This window comes from Rhinolophus hipposideros, assembly GCF_964194185.1.
Source record: "Rhinolophus hipposideros genome assembly, chromosome: 4".
Classification (NCBI taxonomy): Eukaryota; Metazoa; Chordata; class Mammalia; order Chiroptera; family Rhinolophidae; genus Rhinolophus; species Rhinolophus hipposideros.
This window is the reverse complement of record NC_138050.1, coordinates 9,241,734-9,263,153: the sequence shown is the minus strand read 5'-3', so window position 1 is coordinate 9,263,153 and position 21,420 is coordinate 9,241,734. Positions and strand designations below refer to the sequence as shown.

General features: G+C 40.7%; 1 protein-coding gene across 5 annotated transcripts in view; it reads right to left on the bottom strand.

Moving 5' to 3' along the window:
* Nucleotides 1-21,420, bottom strand: part of SPATA13 (spermatogenesis associated 13) — a 323,399-nt gene that overhangs the window by 49,491 nt on the left and 252,488 nt on the right. For 2 of the 5 annotated variants that reach the window (XM_081047019.1, XM_081047020.1), the window contains one exon: nt 307-672. The exons of 2 other annotated variants lie outside the window; for them this stretch is intronic. In XM_081047019.1, the coding sequence (XP_080903145.1) occupies nt 307-672 (366 nt within the window). Of the gene's footprint in view, nt 1-306; nt 673-4,012; nt 4,204-21,420 lie in introns of those variants that run through there. One more of the 5 variants, XM_081047022.1, reaches the window with a different exon arrangement.

Sequence of the window (21,420 nt, the reverse complement as noted above, 5' to 3'; positions counted from 1 at the left end):
TCACTAAGTATGCACTGCTACTTTCCCCTTGTTCAAATCTCAGATGATTTTGAACAAACAGCAAACTAGTTACATGTGTTATTCAAGATAAAGACAGAAGATTAGTAAAAGGCATCCAAAAATGTCAGACGGTTAGTTTTAATTCAAGCATGTTTGCAAAGTCAGGAAGAAAAGTCGTGAGCAGATGACATCATCCTTGAGTCAGAAGAGAAGAAAAGAAAGCTGTGTCCTGTGTGGTGTGCAGAGGGGACAAAGACCAGAAAGCGAGGGCTCCGCTGGCTTTGGTGGGAGCCCACCAGATCTTACTTGGGTTAGAAGATTCTCTATTTCTGCTGTCTGGCTGTTCCCGTAGAAGCTGACCCCACCTATCACAGAGATGGGGCGTTTTCTCCGGCCTCCTTTGGGGCAGCCCAGGGCAGCGTTCCGGTCTGCAGGGTCCGCAGAGGCCATGCTTGGCTGGTGAGCTCTGTCCACACAGTCCTCCTTCTGGGGGGACACAGCCACTGAGTCTTCAGGAATTGACAAACTTCGGCTGGCCAGCTGGCCATAGTCCGAGAGTGGTCGAGGCCTTGACCGTCTCCCAGAGCCCCATCTCCTCCTGGAGATCCTCTGAGCATCTGTTCTTTCTTCTTCCTGGGATGAGCCCCGCCTCCAGGATTCCTCAGTAACAACCTTTTCAAATGTGAACAAGTTAGGTGAGCTCCAATATCCAGGAAGTTATTTAAAGGAAAAAAAAGAATACGCTATATATACACCCCCTCCCACCTTCCTCAGCCCTGCTGCATGGCTTTCTTGATTTACTTATTTTAAAAAGGTGTTTGTTTAATAGACATCACTGAAGTGTGGATTAAAATAAGCAAATCTATCTTTAACTGGAGGTTCAATTAAAACTGTAATCTAAATAGTGACATTCGGTGACCAATGATGAGCTCTGATAAAAGATATTTTAAAAATCAGCACCATTGGCAGTTAATAAAAAGAAGTTTTAACTAAGGTAGGGGTATCACTCAAATTATGTATAACAATAGCATGGGGGGAAATGCAAGCCTGCCAGTAGTAGAATGAATGTGTAATGCTACCCATTGCTACTCTAAGGTATTGTCTTTCAACAATGTTTAGACATAACAGGTGCTTTAAGAAGATTAACTCTGGGTTGTTGGAGCCTGACACTCCCAGATTCAACTTAAGTCTGATGGGGAGGAGGGGAGAGCACTGAACTAGGATTCAAGGAACTAGATCAGGCTACTAACTAACTAGCTATATGAGCTTGGACAAGTCACAACTAACCTTTAGGATCTCAGATTTCAGTCTAGACAATCCCACAGCTCAAGTGTCTATAAGCCTACAATAGACAATACTTTCCAATGTTTCAAGTAACTTTTTCAGAGGCAATGTCATATACTAGAAACACGCCCTCAACCCCAGGTTTGAAAATGAGCAGACTTCTGTGTAAGTCAGGCTGGGCCCCTAGCTAGCTTTGTAATCTCAGGCAAGTTTTAACTTCTGCGGATTTGGTTCTGTAACTGTTCACTGGGGGAAAATGGGTCCTAGTGAGGATGAAATGCGACAATGGTAAGTAAGGTAGCCCTTATCGGTCATAGTTAATTACTGCTCTTAAAAAGCACTGCCATAAAATTACCATTCTCTGATTCAGCCCTGTCTGGAGATAACCTCTATCGCAGCAGATACCTCAAAATCTCCTCTCCGAGGAGAGCTGTCTCAGAGCTCTATGGGAGGGAGCAGAGAGGGGTTGGTTAGCCAAAGTCTGCAGCCAGGCACCAGTCACGGGCCTGAGGGCTGGCGTGCCTTCAGTTCTTCCTTCCCTATACATTATTTAAAAGTAAAATACAGTAAAAATAAAAACAGAACTGGCTGCAGGGAAAAACTAGATTAACCAGAAAACTCCTGTGACTGCAAAGTGGACAGAGCAGGCCACCAGGGCGTGGAGACGACTAGCAGAGTTGATGTGGCAGCCCCTGGCCAATCAGACCAACCCTACCCATGAGCATTGGCCCAAGAAGTCCTACCTCTTGCCAATCAATGGCAACTGAGGTGTGAAATGCAGCTCCCCTAGTTTCCAGTTCCTTAAGGTCACATACTATGAAAAATCTGGAGAAGAGCAAAGAAATAGGAACGGATTTACAGATACACTAACTCCACCCCCATCACTTTTCAAATTAGGACAACTGAGACTTAGAGAAGTGAAGTGAATTGCTGAGGGCCACACAGCCAAATAGCATCCACAGAGACACTGAAATGTAGGTCTCATAATTTCTGTTCTCACGAAAATTTCCCACTATATCAAGTCACCCTTGCTCAAAAGAAACTGGTTCCAGCAATCATCAATGACCTTGCTATCTACAGAGTCTTACTGCCTGGAATGCTATCTGTATTCCAAGTCACCACTGAAGGCCGAGAACACACCACTGTGGCATCAAAACTGTTTTGTGCCGAGGTATTTAACAATGGGCTTTTTGGGGGGCAGCCAGTTAGCACAGTGTGTTAGAGTGAGGTGCTCTTAACAACAAGGTTGCCGATCCAATCCCCGCATGGGCCACTTGAGCTACACCCTCCACAACTAGATTGAAACAACTACTTGACTTGGAGCTGATGGGTCCTGGAAAAACACACTTAAAAAAAAAAATAGGCGTTTTTTCTGAACTCCCTTATTTGCCTAAAAGCAGAGCCTCCCAGAAGAACGCAGGTGTCAGAAATGCCCTCTCTTGGGATAGAATTTTTCTTCCAACCAGGGAAGACTGACTCTTCTCACTCCAGAGGAGAAGCCCTCACTTAAGCAGACATAGTCACAAACCATCTTAAGGCTCATCTGTTCTTCCACAGGCCCATTTATCTTTCCTAAAAGTCACTTGTTTTCCCATAAGTGCCCTTTTCCCTTAATAAGAGGGTACGTAAGCCCTGGATTATAACCACTTTGGGGAGTCACATTTTTCTGTGAGCTCCCACTTGCCTATAGGAATAAAATTCTGTCTTTTCTCTTGCAAATCTGTCTTTTGTCAAGTTTAATTCTCATACTCCAAAGTGGTAAACTAAGAGGGTGGAGGAAAAGGTTTTCCTCTCTGGGAAAACAGGAGAGAAATCATGGAAAAGTGATTATTTTTTGCATTACATACGAAAAACAGGTTATTACGGATAGTGTAACTAAATTACAGTCAAATGGTACAGACAACTTAAGCACACCATGAGACTAAACCCGTTCATATTATCAGCCTGTGACAGAAAGGTTCAGAAACAACGTGGTAGAGAAACAGAAGTACAGGCAGTGAGGAGTCTGGTCACAAATCTACCTGTGGTTTTGTTTCCACTTATGCTACATGTAACCTGCTTTTCCTCACTAATGTGGAAAAGAAAATAAGGAACCAGGTTTAAGAAAACAAGAAGCTGTCTTTGCTGTTCAGGTAACAAATCCTTCTAAGATCAAAACACACTCCAGAAAGTGATGGAGGACAAGTAAAGGGAGGTGTGCTGAGAGCAGGTAACAGAGGGCAGAGATGGGCGCCAGCTTGGTTCCCGTCAGGACTCAGTGTCAGCCCGTCCCACACAGGGGACCACCCACAGCACTGGGCAGAACCAACTGTAATTCTACTGTAAGTATTTACACAGGCCTATTGAAGCAATAAAAGGAGAACCAGCCCCTCCAAGTGGTACCAAATGTTCTAGGAATTGCAAATTAGTTAACAGAATAACATATAAAATTGAATTGTCCATTTTGCTCCTAGCAAAAGTACAGAGGGAAGGAGGGAAGGACGTCAAATCCCTCAGCTTTCAGCTCACATTCAAACAGCGATCCTTAGCCAGAAGTGACTTACATTCCTTATAGAACAATCTGAACTCTGATGCGCATTCCAAGACTGAATCTTCTTTGAGCAAAGGTTATCGGCTTCCAAAATACGACCCACGTTCATTCCAGGAAATGTACTTTGAGGGTGATTATACCTGGAATTACACGCACCCAGCACCAACAAACTACACTCCCCAACATGCCATAACCTACCTCAGACTCTGCTACAGGCAGCGACCCACAGACACACTGGAAGAGCAAGCAGTTGACCATATCCATGTTCTGAGATGTTTTTCTTGCCTTGAAAACACTCGAATCAGGGGTCTACGTGGCCAGAGAGCTCTGCCTAATGGGCTTCTCCTCACAGGCCAGTGGCTGAGCCTCAGATCAGTCCAGGTCTAACCAAGCTTGAACGGCCAATTCACACCCAAGTCATAAACCTTTGTAAATAGACTTTGCAGTGGAGTGGCTGCCCTTTTAACTCTTGCTTCTCGGTATAGTTTTTCAAGTACTTTTCCGAGTCAGCGGTCCTACATTATTTTCTTCCTACACAAGATTCCTTTCTTTAGTTTACAAAAAAACACCACAAGATAGATCTGATTACCGCCAATTAGACACTTCAAAACACTTTTTTGAAACCATAGTGAGTAAAAGAACTAACCGGAGGAAAAAAGAAAGACACGCACACACAAAAAGCTGATGTCACATAGTGCATTCAGAATCCTGATCTAAAGTAGGTATATAGGGTAATAGCGAGAGCTGTGTGAGCTGAACTGTGTGCTATAGGATATGTTGAAATCCTGATGCCCAGGACCTGTTGAGTGTGATCTTACTTAGAACAGTGTTTGTGGATGTACTGAGTTAAGGTGAAGTCATACTGGGTTTTGTGGGTCCTATTCCAATGGTTGGTGTCCCTAGAAAAAGGAAATTTGGATACAAAGACAAAAGGAGAAAGCCGTGTGAGGACAGAGGCAGAGATCAGAACGACACATTTATAAGCCAAGGAACCCCTCGACTCTCCCTGAGGGAGTTCAGCCCTGCCCATACTTTGATTTCAGACTTCTGGCTTCTCCATCAACGAGAATAAATGTCTGTTGTTTTGAGGCACCCAGTGTGTTGTAATTTGTAACAGTCGCTCTAGGAAAACTAATACAACAAGGTAATTCAGAAGAAAATATTATAGGCAAAGAAATGAAGATGCTTTACGTAGATTAAAAACATAAACTAAAGCAAGGAGACTTTGTTCTGACCGGGTCAAAAGGACTCTCAAGATGCCTGCCACCAACACAATATGCAAGCCTCCCAGTTTTCCCAGGTTGTCAAGAGTCCTGCATACTGTAGGGAAGGGAGATACAATCACCAGGCTGGAGGGGAGAAGGGAAAACACCATGATGAAGTTGCAGAGGACTGCAATCATGACAGTAATGAAAACTATGATTCTGAATGCCCATGACATCCAGAACTGTGTCAGGCACGTCGGCCTTTACTTTAACCTCCCCAATCGCCATAGGAGGCAGGAACTATTTGCCAACTTTTACAGTCTAAGACATTGAGGCTAAAATAAACAAAATTGCCTGCTCAGGTTAGTAGACCCAGAAAGGGAAGGGGCCCATGTTACAACCCAGCACATCCCATTTCAAATTCTCTGTCCGTTCCTCTCTGCAGCCCTACATCCTTGGCACATACTTTAAAAAAAAAAACTACAGCAAATGTACTTCTTTTAAAAAATTAAAACATAGTTGACATAACATACTATATTAGTTTCAAGTGTATAATGTAGTGGTTTGGCATTTCTATACCTTACAGTGTGATCACCACGATAACTCTAGTGACCATCTGTCACCGTACATAGTTATTACGATACTATTGACTCTATTCCCTGTGCTGTACACTACATTCCCTGTAACTTATTTATTTTATAACTGGAAGTTTGTACCTCTTATTCCCTTCGACCTTCTTCATCCACCCCTGTACCTCCCTCGGAAAACAGAACTTTGTAGGTTTTCCTGCCCTGAGGAGGAGCAATGGCGCTTCCAGGAGCCCACACACCCCCTTCTTAGAATCGCATTTTTAAATTTAGGCAATAAAATAGATAGGATTATAGAGTAAGCTGAGTATTTTGAAACACAATTATCAAAATATTGAAAAGATCGTGATAATAATGTATGTAACATGAATCAAGAGGACTAGAGACAGGTCTAATCACACTTTTTTTTAAGTACTGATGAGTATAAGAGATACTTTGAGACAGCAAAAACTGTTGTCTAAGGTGAAGAGGAGCTGCGATTTCTATTAGGGACAATATCATAGGTGTTGCTAAAACTGCTCTGGTTTGATGCCTACATTCATTATTGAAGGAAATGCTACCTTTTAGCTAGAGGTTAGTGAAAATAAAAATAAATCCCCCACTTCCTGATTTCTGTCAATAGTTAAAACCTCCCAGTGTAAAAAATATTATTTAAGAGTAGCCTACAGTAGCAGCAGTGTGCTCCAACTCCAGAAAATAAAACGTTAAGTCTTATACAGTGGTCCCCCCCTTATCCACAGGGAGTATTCCAAAGACCCCCAGTGGAAGCCTGAAACAGCTAATAGTACCTAGCCCTATACACACATTCCGTTTTTTCCTGTACATACACACCTTTCACTTAGAGGAAGCACTTTATGGCTTCTCTTTGGCTCCCATTGCCAGCGTCACTACTCTATTATGAAGTAAACTAAGGGTGACCTGAAGCACTGCCCAGCGGGTAGCGAATACAGTGTGGAGACGCTGGGCTGGACAAAGGGATAAGTCACATCCCAGGTGCGAATGAGCAGGACAGCATGAGATGTCATCATACTATTACTCAGAACAGGGTGCAACTTAAAACATTGTTATTTCTGGAATTTTCCATGTAATATTTTTGGACCGTGGTTGACCGCAGATAACTAAAACATGGAAAGTGAAACCACTGGATAAAGGAGGGACTACTGTATATTATAAAATCAAAATAGTAGCATCTCAATATTTAGAACTATACATCATTCCCTTAAATGGAAATTAATGTTTCATAATAAAAAAAAGGCCCCCCACCCCCCCACACACCCCTTTTTTAAGCATGAGAGTTGAGTAGAGCATGCTCGGAATGGAATATGTTGTAAATATATGTCCTAGGATTTTAAATGGGGAGGAAGTTGGTAAGAATCAAGATTAACTATCATATTTTAAGGAGCTAAAGGCAAGAACAGAGAAATATTTACATACTTAGAAAGAGAAAAGTTTGAGCCCTGATGACATCCTTTCCTTAGGGCCGGGGGTGTTATTTTTAACACCAAATATCTCACATTTACTTTTAAAAGATTTTTTTTATTTCATTGAGGAATTGTATAATTTAAAAGTGCACAGCAAGACTTGACTTACATATACTGTGAAATGCTTACTACAGTAAGTTTATTTAACACCCATCATCTTTACATAGGTACAAAAAGGGGGGGGGACAAACCAGTTTTTTCCCTTGTGATGAGAGCTTTCAGGAAATATTCTTAGCAACTTTCAAATAACACTGCCTTGTTAACTACAGTCATCGTGTTTACATTATATCCCTAGTACTGATTTATTTTATAACTAGAAGTTTGTCCCTAAAAATCTTAAATTTCCATCACCTTGCTTTAACACCTAAAACCGTATTTTCAGATCAGTTAAGAGGATAATATTACACCCATTTTTAGATGGGAAGAAAGTCACAGAGAAGGCAACGGATTTAACGAAAGAGCACATGCGAGTTCAGGCGCTTCATTCAATTTCATGTTTGCAAGGTCAGTACTAGCAGAAGCCCTCCATTTGTAGCTGTAGGTAAGAAAAACGCCAAATGGTTCTACAGTTTATGGCAAAACCCTTAGCAGCAACTTCCAAACACACTAGACCAGGTGAAGTTGCTCCACAAAAGCCCCCATATACTTTGTTTTGGTCTTTTCTCTGGGCTATTTGAAGTCTTCAGTCACCAACGTACACTTCCATAATTCCGCACATTTTTCTCTTATGCTTCCTCATGTTTCTTTCCTCCCAAGCCCGCATCTCTCTTATCTCTCTTATCTCCATTCCTTTTTTCTCTGTTCCGTCCCCTTCTCTTTCCTTGTTGCTCAGAACTTTTTCCTTAACTGATCATACAGGGAACTCAAATAGAGTCAGTTTTATTTCATTTACAGAATCATACATATTTGGTTTCTTGTCCTTCATTTTTAGAACAAGGAGTGGAGTAATCTGTCTCTCTCCAAAGTTCCTGTTTCTTTTCTAGATCTTAACGGGTGTGTGGTGGGGGTTATCCTAGCATAAGGTGAGGTGCACAGAAATGGACCCCCTGGCAGCCAGGTTTTCTAATTCTCCCTCCCCTAACTCCTCCAGGGTTCAGGTATCTTTTCCTAGCCTTAACTAACATTTAGGCTAGTTAAGGAACAAATAATGTGTTGGGGGGGGGGGACTTCTTTAAGGGCAAAATCGCCCAAGAAAGAAGGAAAGGAGAGGGGCAGCCACTGCTTAGTTCTGAAACAAACAAAAAAACAAACATCAAAACAGCCTCCATTGACCTAACAACCACTTTAAAATTGTGCATGCTAAGAGTGCCTCAACTTCACCCTTCACAGTCTTCTGTAGTTCAGGGGCCACCTTGGGAAGGGACGGACGCCATCCTTAGCTTGTCTCTTCCCTTCTCAGGCCCTGGATTTGGACTTAGCCTGGGCAAGAAACAGATGGGAAAGTAGAACACCGTTTCCTGTTTTTTCCTGGGTTATTCCTTCTGTGGCTTTTTTACAGGCCAAAGTAACTATTAACTCTGGGTTACAGTCTTCTGATCTTTAAGATGGAAGGTTTTAAGCTGTAAGCATCTGGAGTGGTTGTCGGAATTCTGACAGCAAAAAAACACACAAACAAATGCAAATGACTAAATGCAGTTCTGGTTATTATGGAATTGGATTACATGCGCATCAGTAATTTTGATGTAACTTTTAAAAATTAAAAAAAAATAGAAACTTGTTATCTAGAAAGCTGTGGCCTTGTCCTTTTGCTTCAGGCCATTTGTTAAACTATTTGAACAAGGAATGCTTCTTATCTCCCTTGAAGTAAAAGGAGCGTAGGCAGTACTACCAGATACTTCAATTGTCCTGCACACGTAAAACTGATGATAAAATATGCTTAAGACAATTTGTGAGGCTGTGGCCTTTGTAATTTTTCTGCTAGGCAGGACAGATAATCTATTAAAGATGCAAACATTGAAGCTGATGAGAACATTTAATTTAATAATATTAGCCCAGTTCCATGCGCATAAAAACTTAATAATAACTACGAAAAATCCTGTGCGAATGCGGTTTCCTTCCTCAGCTTTTGTAATAATTATTCACGGGAATTCCATTTTCTGCACCCAACCATCTCAACAGCAACACAATGCTGAGTTTGTCACCCAGGTAAAGAAAGTAATAAGCTATGGGTTTTATGCCTGGATTCATTAAGAGTAAAAAGACCATTTTAAAACCATCATATTACAAAATACATGTACATGATGATTCCGTTTTAAGACACATTTTATCTCTGAAACATGTGCTGAAGAATAGAGGTCTACTCAAACTTTCTTTTTTCAATTAATAAAAAGCAAGATTTTTATAAAAATTAACTTACTTTCCTCTTTTGAAATTGTGTCTTGATTGAGGAAAACTAAATATTCCAAAATCAAGAACCATGTTTTAGATCTGAGTATGTCAGAAATCCATTGTTTTTCTAAACCCTTTCGAACATCAGAGGTTTTGACTTTTCTTTGTACAGGGAGGGGAGAAGCAATCAGGAGGAAAGGGGAAAGAAGAATGGGAAGCAGGGGAAGAAGTTCCCGGTTTATTCTCCAGTGGAAGGTGTGTTTGCACCATCACTGGCATTTCAAGCCATGGTTGACAGCATGCCAACATTCAAATCAGCAGTCCCAGGTGCCTTTCGAATCATGAAAACGAAGGGTTCCTGGATTAGTATGCAGAACAGCATCTTCATGAGTCATCTCTCCCCCAAAACTGCTTTTTTATGTTTAGTTAAGGTCATCCAATGTACCCAGTCACCCTTGCTGGGCATCCTGAACTCTTCTCTTGTCCCAACAAGCCACAGCTACCTGCGACCACATTCTGTTCAATTATTCAATCTCAGAAGGAATCTGTTCCACCATCCACCTCATGGAACTACTCCAATAGCCTAACTTGCTTCCTGGTCTCCAGTCCATTCTCCACAACTGAAACGCACATCTGGTCACAGCTGGCCATTACCTAGCACAAAGGTGGGGCCATTGAAAATCCCATCCAATGTGTCTTCCCAGCTCTGTCTTCAGACACACTTATTCTCCTGCCACACCAAACCACGCACCATCTGCCACGAATTTCCCTCATGCACTTGTAAATGAGGTCAGTACTGTTCCCTCTTTTTGCACTTTGTCACCTTGGAAAACTTATCCTTCAAAATCCAGTTAAAATATCACCTCCTGTAGGAAAACTTCATAAACTCCCCTGGGTTCTCTGAGTTCTTTGCTCCTTTCTCTGCCTCTATTAAAATAACTACAATATTCACACAGCATTTATCTGTTTATCTGAGTATCATGCAAAAGCAGCTACTTACATTCTTCCTAAACTATCCGAGTGTGATCCTGTCCTCAGAATCTACGCTAGAGCCTCAGAAATGAGTAATTAAAAATGCTTTATGAATGGGTGGAGGGACGAATGGGTGAGTGAGAGGACAGATAAATGAACAAATCAGTGGGTAGTTCTGGATGGCAAAGGAGCTGTACATTCATGTGGTTTTATACGAAGAACTTTAAGTTACTGCTTAGTTATTATAACTGAAAAAGTCAATAACCATGTTTTCGATCAGGAAATCAACCATCCCATTCCTTTCTCCTTCATAACCTACTCAAATTCTGTGCCACCCTAAAACAAACTGGCTGCAATTTTCCTTCCCCAAGTATCAACAACCTTGTTTTGAAGGTCTCCTAATTAGTCTCAAATATGTGAAGAATGAGGTAATGGAATCTTTTCCAACAAATAAGTTTCCACTGCCGGCAAAAGAATGTAAAAAGAAAGACTTAAGACTTAAAAAAAAAAAATCTCTTCTATATTTTAGTCTAAGCTTGAAGCATCACTACATTGGAAGGCAAATGTAGCTTGGAATAAGATGAAGGAAAGGCAATGCATGAAGGAGGCATAGGGATGAAAAGTTGGAAGAGTCAGAGAAAGTAATGACCATGACTTTCCTTTGGATTCTTTCTTTCTTTCAGCAACACTCTGATGATAGGTTGTGTCACCCTCCTTTACACTTGTAAGGGTCCAGCCAATGCACCGAATCAAGTAAGCAGCCACCCCGAAGTAGATCGTCCATGAGAACACTTTCATTAAGAGTCGCTTGGACTGTCAGTAGAAGGGTTATCACAAAGGTATGGCAAGACCAAGAGTCAGCACTGGCCGTCTTTCTTTTTTACTTCCATGCAAGAATATATGAGAATTTAATGCGTACTGCTGCAAAATATCTCGAAAATGTTTAATGCAAAAATTGGCAGTGAAAGAATTATAGATGAATAATTCATACCACAAAGAGAGTGAAACTAGAAAGCCAAATGTACAACGGAAACATGCAATAAATAAATAAATTAAAAATTTATATTGTGCATGAGGGAGTGGAACTGAAATGCTTTACCTTAGTCACAAGCTGTATTTAAGGCCACGCCTCCTGTGTCCCTACCTGTGACAGTGACCTACTAGAAATGGCATGGCTCTGGCCCTAGGGTCACAACGCTTCTACCGTCCAGAGTGGCTTTGTTTCCTGTGCCATCAGGTAAACTACCAAAGAAGTTGCCAGAAGAGGGACTGAAGCTCCTTAGTTGAGTTGCCTCGCCTATCCTACACAGCCAAAAAAACCCCACCTAAAAAAACCAAGAGGAAGGACTCGATTTGGGCAGGGACCAACTATGGTAGGAAGTGGCCCCAGCTCAGTGGAAAGAATGCTACATGTGGAGTCAAGAAGGAAAACGGAACGGAAATTTATCAAAGCACTATCACACCAGCCTTTGAAATATGGCCTTTACTGAACCCATCTCATTTCATTAAAAAACCCTGTGCATTATATATCTTTAATTCTATTTCACAGGTTAAAAAGATTAGGAGACTCCATCCAAGATCAGCAAACTAGCAAACGGTTAGAATGGAACCATGCTCGCTACATCCCAAGCTGTTTCTGGGCCTTCCCTATTTTGAGACCTGGCTTTACACCCAGCTCTGCCATTCACCAGCTGTCTGACTTTGGGAGGGTCCTGTAACCTTCCTGAGCCTCAGTTTACTTACCTTTGAAAAAAATCCAAAACTGCTAACCTACTTTACTGAGCGGCTGTGAAAATCAAACGTAACTGAGATGTGAAGGACCCGGATGAGCTGAAGACGTGTCCTATAAGTGTGAGCGGTTACTAGTGACACTGTGAGTTTTAAAAGACAATTACATTCTTGGAGTTCCCAACCGAGCTGGTAAAATTCCAGTTCCCAGCAGTGGGCAGAGCAACGGCTGGAATCCCAGTCCTCTACATATTTCAGACCAAATGCTATATTCCACCCTTTTGTCCTTGACAAGTTCTAGTTTCATTTTCTTGCCAAAGGGAATTTTGTTTGTCTTCTGTAGAAATTCATATCCAATTGATAATACAATTCAATGAAAAATATAAGCCATCTTTAACTTTTTCAGGAATGCCACTCTTTCGGAAATCAAGAGTTAACACAGGTCTATCTGGAAGAAAAAGGGCCAGCCCCAAACTACAGGATACTTACACAGGCACACCTCGGAGATTTTGCAGGTTCGCTTCCAGACCACCACAATAAAGTGAGTCTGCCATTTGCTGGCAGAGGGGCTTGCCTTAAATTTGTAAACAAAATTTAAAATAGGGGCGGCTGGGTGGCTCAGTTGGTTAGAGCACCAACTCTCAGCAACAAGGTTGCTGGTTCAATTCCCTGATGGGATGGTGGGCTGCGCCCCCTGCAACCAAAGACTGAAAACAGCAACTGGACTTGGAGCTGAGCTGCGCCCTCCACAACTAGAGTGAAGGACAACGACTTGACTAGGAGCTGATGGGCCCTGGAGAAACACACTGTTCCCCAATATTTCCCAATAAAATAAAAAATAATAAGAAGAAAGAAACAAACAAAAATAACAACATCTGTGAAACACAATAAAGCAAAGTGCAATGAAAGGAGGTGTGCCTGTAGCTAGAGGTGCCTCAGCCTGGACAGCAGACCTCAGACTTTAGTGTGGCAAAAATAATTGTCCTGGGTAGTGTGTTAAAAGTCCAGATTGCTGGGTCTCCACCAGTCATTCCAGTTCATTCAACTCCAGGTGGGGCTTAGAGTCTGTACCTTTGGCATCCCAGGCGATCTTCACTCCAAATTTTGAAAAACTCTGGCTAGAAGATCAGAAGTAATTTGCAAAGTTTAACTGGTTTATACCGACGTGTCTGACCAAATACAGCAATTTTGATGTTAATGATGATGATGATTAAGATAAAAGCTAGTATTTATTGAGTTTACCATGTTCCAGGCACTATAAATATCTTATATGCATTATTTCATTTATCCTGGTACGTACTATCATCTCCCTTTTTAAAGAAATTGAGACTTAAGTACAACGTGTGATCAAACAATATGGTGAATGTTTAAATTTTTAAAAATGTATTACAGTAAAAAACACATTGCTGTTAACCTCCCTCAAAACACTCCCCCTCGCTTCGAACACACTTATCCCATCGTTCTTGCCACTTTCTGAAGCAGTTCTGGAAGTCCTCTTTTGTGAGTGTCTTTAGTTGCGCTGTCATGGCTGCCTCGATGCCCTGAATCATTTTAAAACATTTATCTTTCATGGTCATTTTGACTTTGGGGAAGAGCCAGAAGTCACACAGTGCGGATCTGGTGAGTAAGGTGGATGAGGACACACCGTAATGTTTATATTTGACAAAAATTGCCATACAAGAAGTGATGTGTGACATGGAGCCTTTTCGTTGTGATCACAAAATACGGTGAATGCTGCTGCCGAGTGCCATCCAACGGAAAGGCAGGGGTCTTCAATACGGGAAGCGACACGTCGAACCTTAGGAACAATGTGTGACAAGTTTCAACTTGTTCAGTGCAGTCAGTTGGGTGTGAGCTACGGTTGAGAGAAGGTGTGTTTTAAAGTGTGCCATAAATCATCCTCCATCATGACAATGCTCTGTGTCACGCATCGCTTCTGGTACATGGCAATTTATGTCAAATGAAAACGTTACCGTGTGTCCTCATCCACCTTATTCACTGCATCTGCCACCATGCAACTTCTGGCTGTTCCCCGAAGTCGAAATGATTCAGGACATCGAGGCAGCCACGACAGCGCAACTAAAGACACTCACGAAAGAGGACTTCCAGAACTGCTTCAGAAAGTGGCAAGAACGATGGGATAAGTGTGTTCGAAGCAAGGGGGAGTATTCTGAAGGGGATTAATGGCAATGTGTCTTTTATTGTAATAATTTTTTTTATTTAAACATGCACCGTATTGTTTGATCACACCTCGTAGGTCAAGCATCTTTCATAAGAACAGAGCTGGTTAGTGGAACTGGGATTTGAACTCAGGCAGCCCGACCATAAAGCCCACCATTTTACACCACAGAACTTCTACCTACTCAGAAATGCTGGCAACCACATCAATGCTGGTTTCCTAGGAAGTTACCAGCTGTGAGAGCTCTCTCCTTTCCAACCCACCTGACACCCCCCCCCCCACGCACACACACACTGCTTTTACTATGAACATTATACATGACGGGAACATTCCAAATTGCCGTATTGTCCCTAGACTGTCAGTGGGAGGAGAAACACAGGTAATATTCAGTTTTTATAGTGACATGTGGCAATTTGTACTTATGCCCTCTGCCAACTAAGCCTATGGTATTCCTTTTGATTATCATGGCACACACGTCAAAATGAACATGTGGTCCCAAGCCAACTGGAAAGCAATTTCCAGCCTTAGATGCTATTTAATTTTAATTATTATAGGGAAGCTAAAGATGAGGGGGAAAGAAACAGAAGAAAAACATAAACTGGTGTCGGTTTCTCAATCATCAAGCTAAAATTTCCCCCAAAGAATACATTATTACATTGGTTCATATCAGTATTTCATATACTTTAAAAGTTTAACATGCATAGCATCAATATGATATAATGTGTCATTTATACTTAATTACAAATGGTTATTATAATTTCTATAAAAGCTAGGATCTTACTCAGTTATATAGGTATGTAATTCTGTCTCCACTCTCCCCTTGTTTTTGATGGGAAAATCCTATTTGATGACATTCACTCAAAAGAAACTGTTCCAAAAAATAAGCCACAGTCAAGGTCAAAAATTACATGTATCTGATCCTTTTCTTTAGATTTCTACATGTTTAGAAATAATTGTAGAAGTGGCTTTTTAAGTTTGTAAAGTTCTGTTGCCTATCAATGGTTGAGCATCTACTCAGGAAATACTTTGAAACTTTCCACTGAAAAAGACATACCTTTTTATGTAATGATGAGCATAAACTTTTTCAGAGCAAGCAGAAACTTTTTAAGATTAAAAAGTATAAACTGCCAGTTATAAAATTAGTCATGGCAATGTAATATACAGCATAGGGAGGAGAGTTGATAATATCGTAACTACGTACGGGGCGAGATGGGTACTAGACTTATCATGATGATTACTTTGGAAGGTATGTAAATGTCTAATCACTCTATGGTATACTTGGAACTAATATAATATGGTATGTGAACTACAATGAAAAAATAAATTGTAAAACAGAAGACTGATTTAAAAATGTTGATTCAATTGTTAAAGTAAATGGCTACATTCATTTAGATGCATGACCTCCATTCTTAGGATTTAATAGTATTCCTGCAAGAGATCTTTTCCTTTTTAGGAATTCTTCTCCTGCAAAAAGGAAAGTAAATAAATAACCAAACAAACCAAAAACACCTTAGGAGAAACTAAAGGTAAGCTAGCACAAAGACAACTAATAGAAAGTACACTAATTCTCTTCACAACAAATGAAAAGGCACTACCCTCCAGTCCCCCCAGGGAAAAATATCTGTTGAAGGATCTCCACCCAGGGTTCTTACTAGGGATTATTATAAAACACTGACAGTATAGCCGATATCCCTGTAACAAAATGTTAACTTGATTAGGAAAACATTTTTAAGTACAAATAATACCATATTTTCAAATTATCTTTCCAGCTGTAATTGCAAGTTTTGTGATTCAAATTCTAGGGCAGCTTCTTCGTAAAAGAAAATCGAGAACCCAGTGGAGGTGGAAACACACATTCTCTGTGGTGTAAAAACAGGGCAGTTCAACAAATGGAGGGGGGGGGGGTAACTGGATGTCCACATGCAAAAAAAATGAACCTAGACCTTTTCCTCACATTATATACAAAAATCAAATAAAATTGGAGTGCATGCCCATGCCTAAAGGCAAGAGCTAAAATTATAACACTACCAGAAGAAAGAAAATCTTTGTGACCTTGGGATCGGCAAAGATTTCTTAGATCTAACACCAGAAGCACAATCCCTAAAAGAAAAAAAAAATTAGCCACTGGACTTTCTTCAAAATTAGACACTTTTGCTTTTCAAAAGACACCATTAAGACAATAAGAACACAACCCAGAGACTATGAGAAAATATTTGCAAGTTATACATCTGATAAAGGACTTGTATCCAGAATTACAAAGAAAACTTACTGCTCAATAAGAGAAAAAAATGCAGTACAACTATCAACATCATTAGTCATTAGGAAACTGCTAATTAAGACCAAAATGAGATTCCACTATATACCCGCTCGAAGGGCTAGAATGCAGAATACTGACAATACCAAGCACGGGAAAGACGCAGAAAAATGAACGCTGATACGTGGCTGGTGGGACTCAATAATGGGACAACTTTTAGGACACTGCTCGGCAGTTCCACATGTGATTACACACAGTTACCGTAGGGACCCAGAAATTTAACTCCTAGTTTCCTACCCAAGAGAATGAAAATATATGTCCATAAGACTTGCATGTAAATGTTCGCAGCAGCTTTATTCATAATCGACCAAGAGTAGAAACAACTCAAATGTTTATCAACTGATGAATGGGTAAACAAAATGTGGGCTATCCATTCGACTGGATATTATCAAGCCATAAAAAGGAATGAAGTTCTGACACATGCTACACATGGGTAAACCCTGAAAACAATATGCCACGTAAGAAGCTGGACACGAACAACCATATATGACCTGAAAGTTATAATCCAGACATGGGAAGTGGATCACGTGCTGGGGATGGAACTAGGGGGATGGGGGGGACTGCAAATGGGCATGAGGTTTCCTTCAGGGGTGATGGAAATATACTAAAATTAGATAATGGCGATGGCTGCAAACTCCTTAAATTTTCTAAAATCACTGAGATGCTCACGTCAAAAAGAAGTATTGAGACAGAATGCTGATTGGTCGTTGCCTAAGACTTTAATGGGAGCAGGAACTGATTGCAAAAGGGTATGGGGGAACTTTCTGGGTGATGGGATGGTTCTAGAACTTGGCTGTGGTGGTGGCTGCACGACTATAAATTTCCTAAAAGTCATCAAACTATATGCTTACAACCGGTGAATTTTATGTTATGCATGTTATGCCTCAATAAAACTCCTAAAAAGTCTTGGGCAGACTTGCTAGGGTCACTACAGTTATTCTATATATGCAATCCCATCTTTCTGGTTCTAGGAACGGCTCTGTGAAGTAGCTGCAGATAATTTCTAATCCCAGGAAAAGTGTTTTGAATCTCCCACCCAGCTATCTGAGTAACCCAAAGAGAAACATCTAAGTAATCTACAAAGAGTCAAAAGTATGCAATGCATCTGTACCTCTGATTAAATCACACCAAAACCACCGTCTTGGAGCTACCATTATGTATGAAGTACCTGCCATCATCATAAAACTCCACAATTTGTGATTCACATGGAAAATAGGCCTGAATTTTAGCCCCTGCTTGCCTGCTAGACGAGTCCAGTACTGGAAGCTGGAGGGAGGCTTTAGTTTACTGACGTTGTATGTTGTGGGGCCACAAAAATACCCTCCTTTTTCTTTCTGAGCCTGGGGTGAGAGCCAATGGAATAAGTGGGCAAGCTCAAACTACCACTGTGGGGTGCCAAGGCAAGTCAAACCTCAAGTGTGGTAATAACACCCATGTGGTAGTAACAATTTGTATTCCACAGAACTAAAATCTCCCAGTCAAGCACTCAAATCGTTTCAACTTTGTAAGACTGTGGTACAACGGCTTCCAACAATTTTGAAGTTACAAATCCCTGAGAAGAAAATGATAAAATCCTGAAAATTATAAAATCCTTGAATGTTCAAGCAAACTGAGGCTCAGAAAAGGAAAGGGACTTACCCACGTGGTGCCACCATATTGGCAGAAGGGCTAGGATAATAACCAATATTCAGCTCTAGGCCATTGCTTTTGTGGCCTGTTTGATTATTGATTCCCAACAGAATAGTAACCTCCCATTGGCCCCCTCGTCTTTTACTTCTCTCCCCCCACAAAACATTCAAGCATTAATTTATAAACTTCAAGATCATTTTGGAATCATCCACTTCTCTCCATTTGCACGGCTTCAGTACACATCTCACCACCTCTTGGCTAGACTATGGAGGAGCACTGTCTCCCCAAGGAGGTTCCCCTCCCCAAGTCCTCTCTGGGAGCTGGGCCCCCCTGCGGTCCCTGGTTAAACACCTCTCTGGCTTTCTGCTGCTGGCGGGGCAAGGTGCAAACTCCACTAGTCCAAGAACCGACCTTCCTAATTATGTACAGACCTTCTCCAATCTTATCTCCCGACCACGACGTCTCCACCCAGCCACCCTGTACAAAAGTTATGCTGAGCAATTTGCAGTTTCTTAGAACAACAGATTAGCCTCTGTGAACACTTGTCATTTGCAAAGCTCGGTGCTAAGTACTCTCTGTACATCACCTCATTTAATTTGCACAACAACCCGACGCGAGGTAGGTAGGTATCTTACGACCCCCAGTTCGCAGGGGTGGAAAGTGAAGTGTAGATAAGTCCTCAGGCTGACTGTATCTCTTGGTCTATGGTATCGTCTGCTCCCCCACGCTCTTAGTGGCCCTAAGGATCTGCCGCTTCTCAGCTGCTGCCTCCCCATCCCCCATCCTAATCTTCTGGACCCCACGCAATTGTCCTTCCCCAATGATGCCACCCTTCACCCAGCGTTAATAATTCTGTCTTTGGAGCACCTATGCTACTTCGTACATTCCTCATTAGAAACACATATCATATTTTGTCACATTTATCTGTATACAATCTGCCAATTAGACTGTGAACCCATGAGAGTAATAGTTTTATTTTGTTTTGTTTTTTAATTCTTTTCCCTATATCTGGCATATAGTGGCTAGGCTATAAATGAATGACAAGGTACGTTACTGTTTATTATGTGTTGTTTCACACTCCTTGTTCCTTCCTTACATATTATATTCCAGAGTCTTATTACCTCTGAGCTCTTTTTGGCAATAAATTCCTGATAGCTTTCCCTCTGGTCACTTTTCTTTGAAACTCTTTTCTTTACCAATGGTGGATTAACCTCTCTAAAACACAGTTCTGAGCTTGGCTCATCTCTGTTCAAAAACATCCTTGACTCCTCAGTGCTTACCAAACAAAGTATAGATTCTTTACTCTGGAATTCCAGAGTGACCCCGATCTGGACTTAATGGTTTCATCTTAACTTGACATTCCCGTACGCCAAACCAAACCACACTACTTCCTGTTCTCTCCGACCACACAAAATCTCTGCACATCTGACCATGGATATGAAATGCCTCACTTTCCTTTCCATAACTACCTGTAGAAATCTCACCTTCTTCAAATCAGATGCCGTCACCCTTACTTACTAAGCTTCCCTCGATTTGGCACATAGGTACAAACTACAACCCTTCTGAAATCCCACAGCATTATGGTTTCATCTCTTCTGTGGGATTCAATCCATTCTGCATAGTTCTATGATTTCGATACGTCTTAGCTCATCTAAATTTCCTTGACACTACCTACTCTTCCTCACAGAGCCACACCAACCTGAGCGGCTTATACCTGGTAGGTATTCGACAAATCTGGTTTGGTGCATTATTGAAATAACATCTAAATGTTAGGTTATGCTAAAATCTAACTCTCATGCTTGTAAAAAATGTAATGTGAAGTCAAATTAATTAAAGAACTTCACAGTCCTCCATAAGACTATAACAGTGGCATGTCACAACCAGTTTTGGAAAAAAACTGACTTTAATTGGCCCATGTTTAAAGAAATCAAGTCAATATAGGATGGAAAAATCATATAAACAGATAGTGAACATCGCAGAGTGACAGCCAGTGTTAAACTCTGGGCTAAGTGTTTAATGTGTATAATTTCCTCGGTTTTTACAAACCCCCAAGGCAGGTAAAGCTATTCCACATTCTACCCTTGAGAAGACAGAGACCAACAGAAGTTCAGCGGTTTGCCCAAGATTAGGTATTTTTTGAATGGCAGAGCCAGGATCCCAACCAAACTAGAGACATTCACCAAAAGACTAAAGCTCCCTGTAAAGGAGTTGCAATGGATTTTCATTTTCAAAGAGCTTCATCTATGGCCTATTTCAACATTATCACAAACTACTGAATCTATATTGTGTAACACAGTATGCGGTCCCTTTACTGGGGACCTCATTCAGCTAGTTACTGTGTGACTTGGTAGGAAATCCAGCAATAACACTAAATTTCAGTACCTTTGTAATGTGACAGGGAGCACTGCAGACAAATGTAAATGCCACACTGCATTTTTAAGCTATGAAACAATTTTAGGGACTCTTTCTACAGATCTTTGTTCTTATAACAAAGCTTACCACTAGGTGGCAGGAATATACCGTCAATGACGTGATTTTACTATTATGACGCTTTATAAATGAAGTTAGCTTAACATTTTCCCAACTCTTTCTCCCAGTAGTATAAAATCTTGTTAAACTGCTTAGTTTTTTAAAAAAATTATTGTCATGTTTAGAGTGGTATGCTACAAATAAATGATTCTAAATAAAAAATATCCTCCCTTGTTGAAAACTGCATTATATTTATTTTAAATATCATAATATACACGTTTCAACCTTTTTGTATACAACAATAACTACAGCTTAAACTAGCTTTAAACATGAAAGTAGAACCATACTATCAAGGAATTAAATAAAAAATAACACTGTACATTAAAACATAGTAAAGACAGAAATTTAATTTTGTGCAATGCTATAGAAAATAAAACTGCTTTCAATACATGAAGGTTGGAATTCTTGCATTTCGCAAGGTGATTCTTTTTGTTGTTAGCTTTGTTTGTTTCATTTTGTTTGCCTTTTGTTTCTAAAGGTCAAAATAAAAGAGAAGGTATCCGGTTATAGTTTACAATCACTGCTCTGCAAGTAACACTGAAGGTTACCAACGTATAAAATGAATATTGGACAAAACCATCATTGTATTTTTCTCTTGTTGACACTGACTTTGAAAGTACAAGAGGAAGCTTGATGTGCTATAGAAGAATTCTG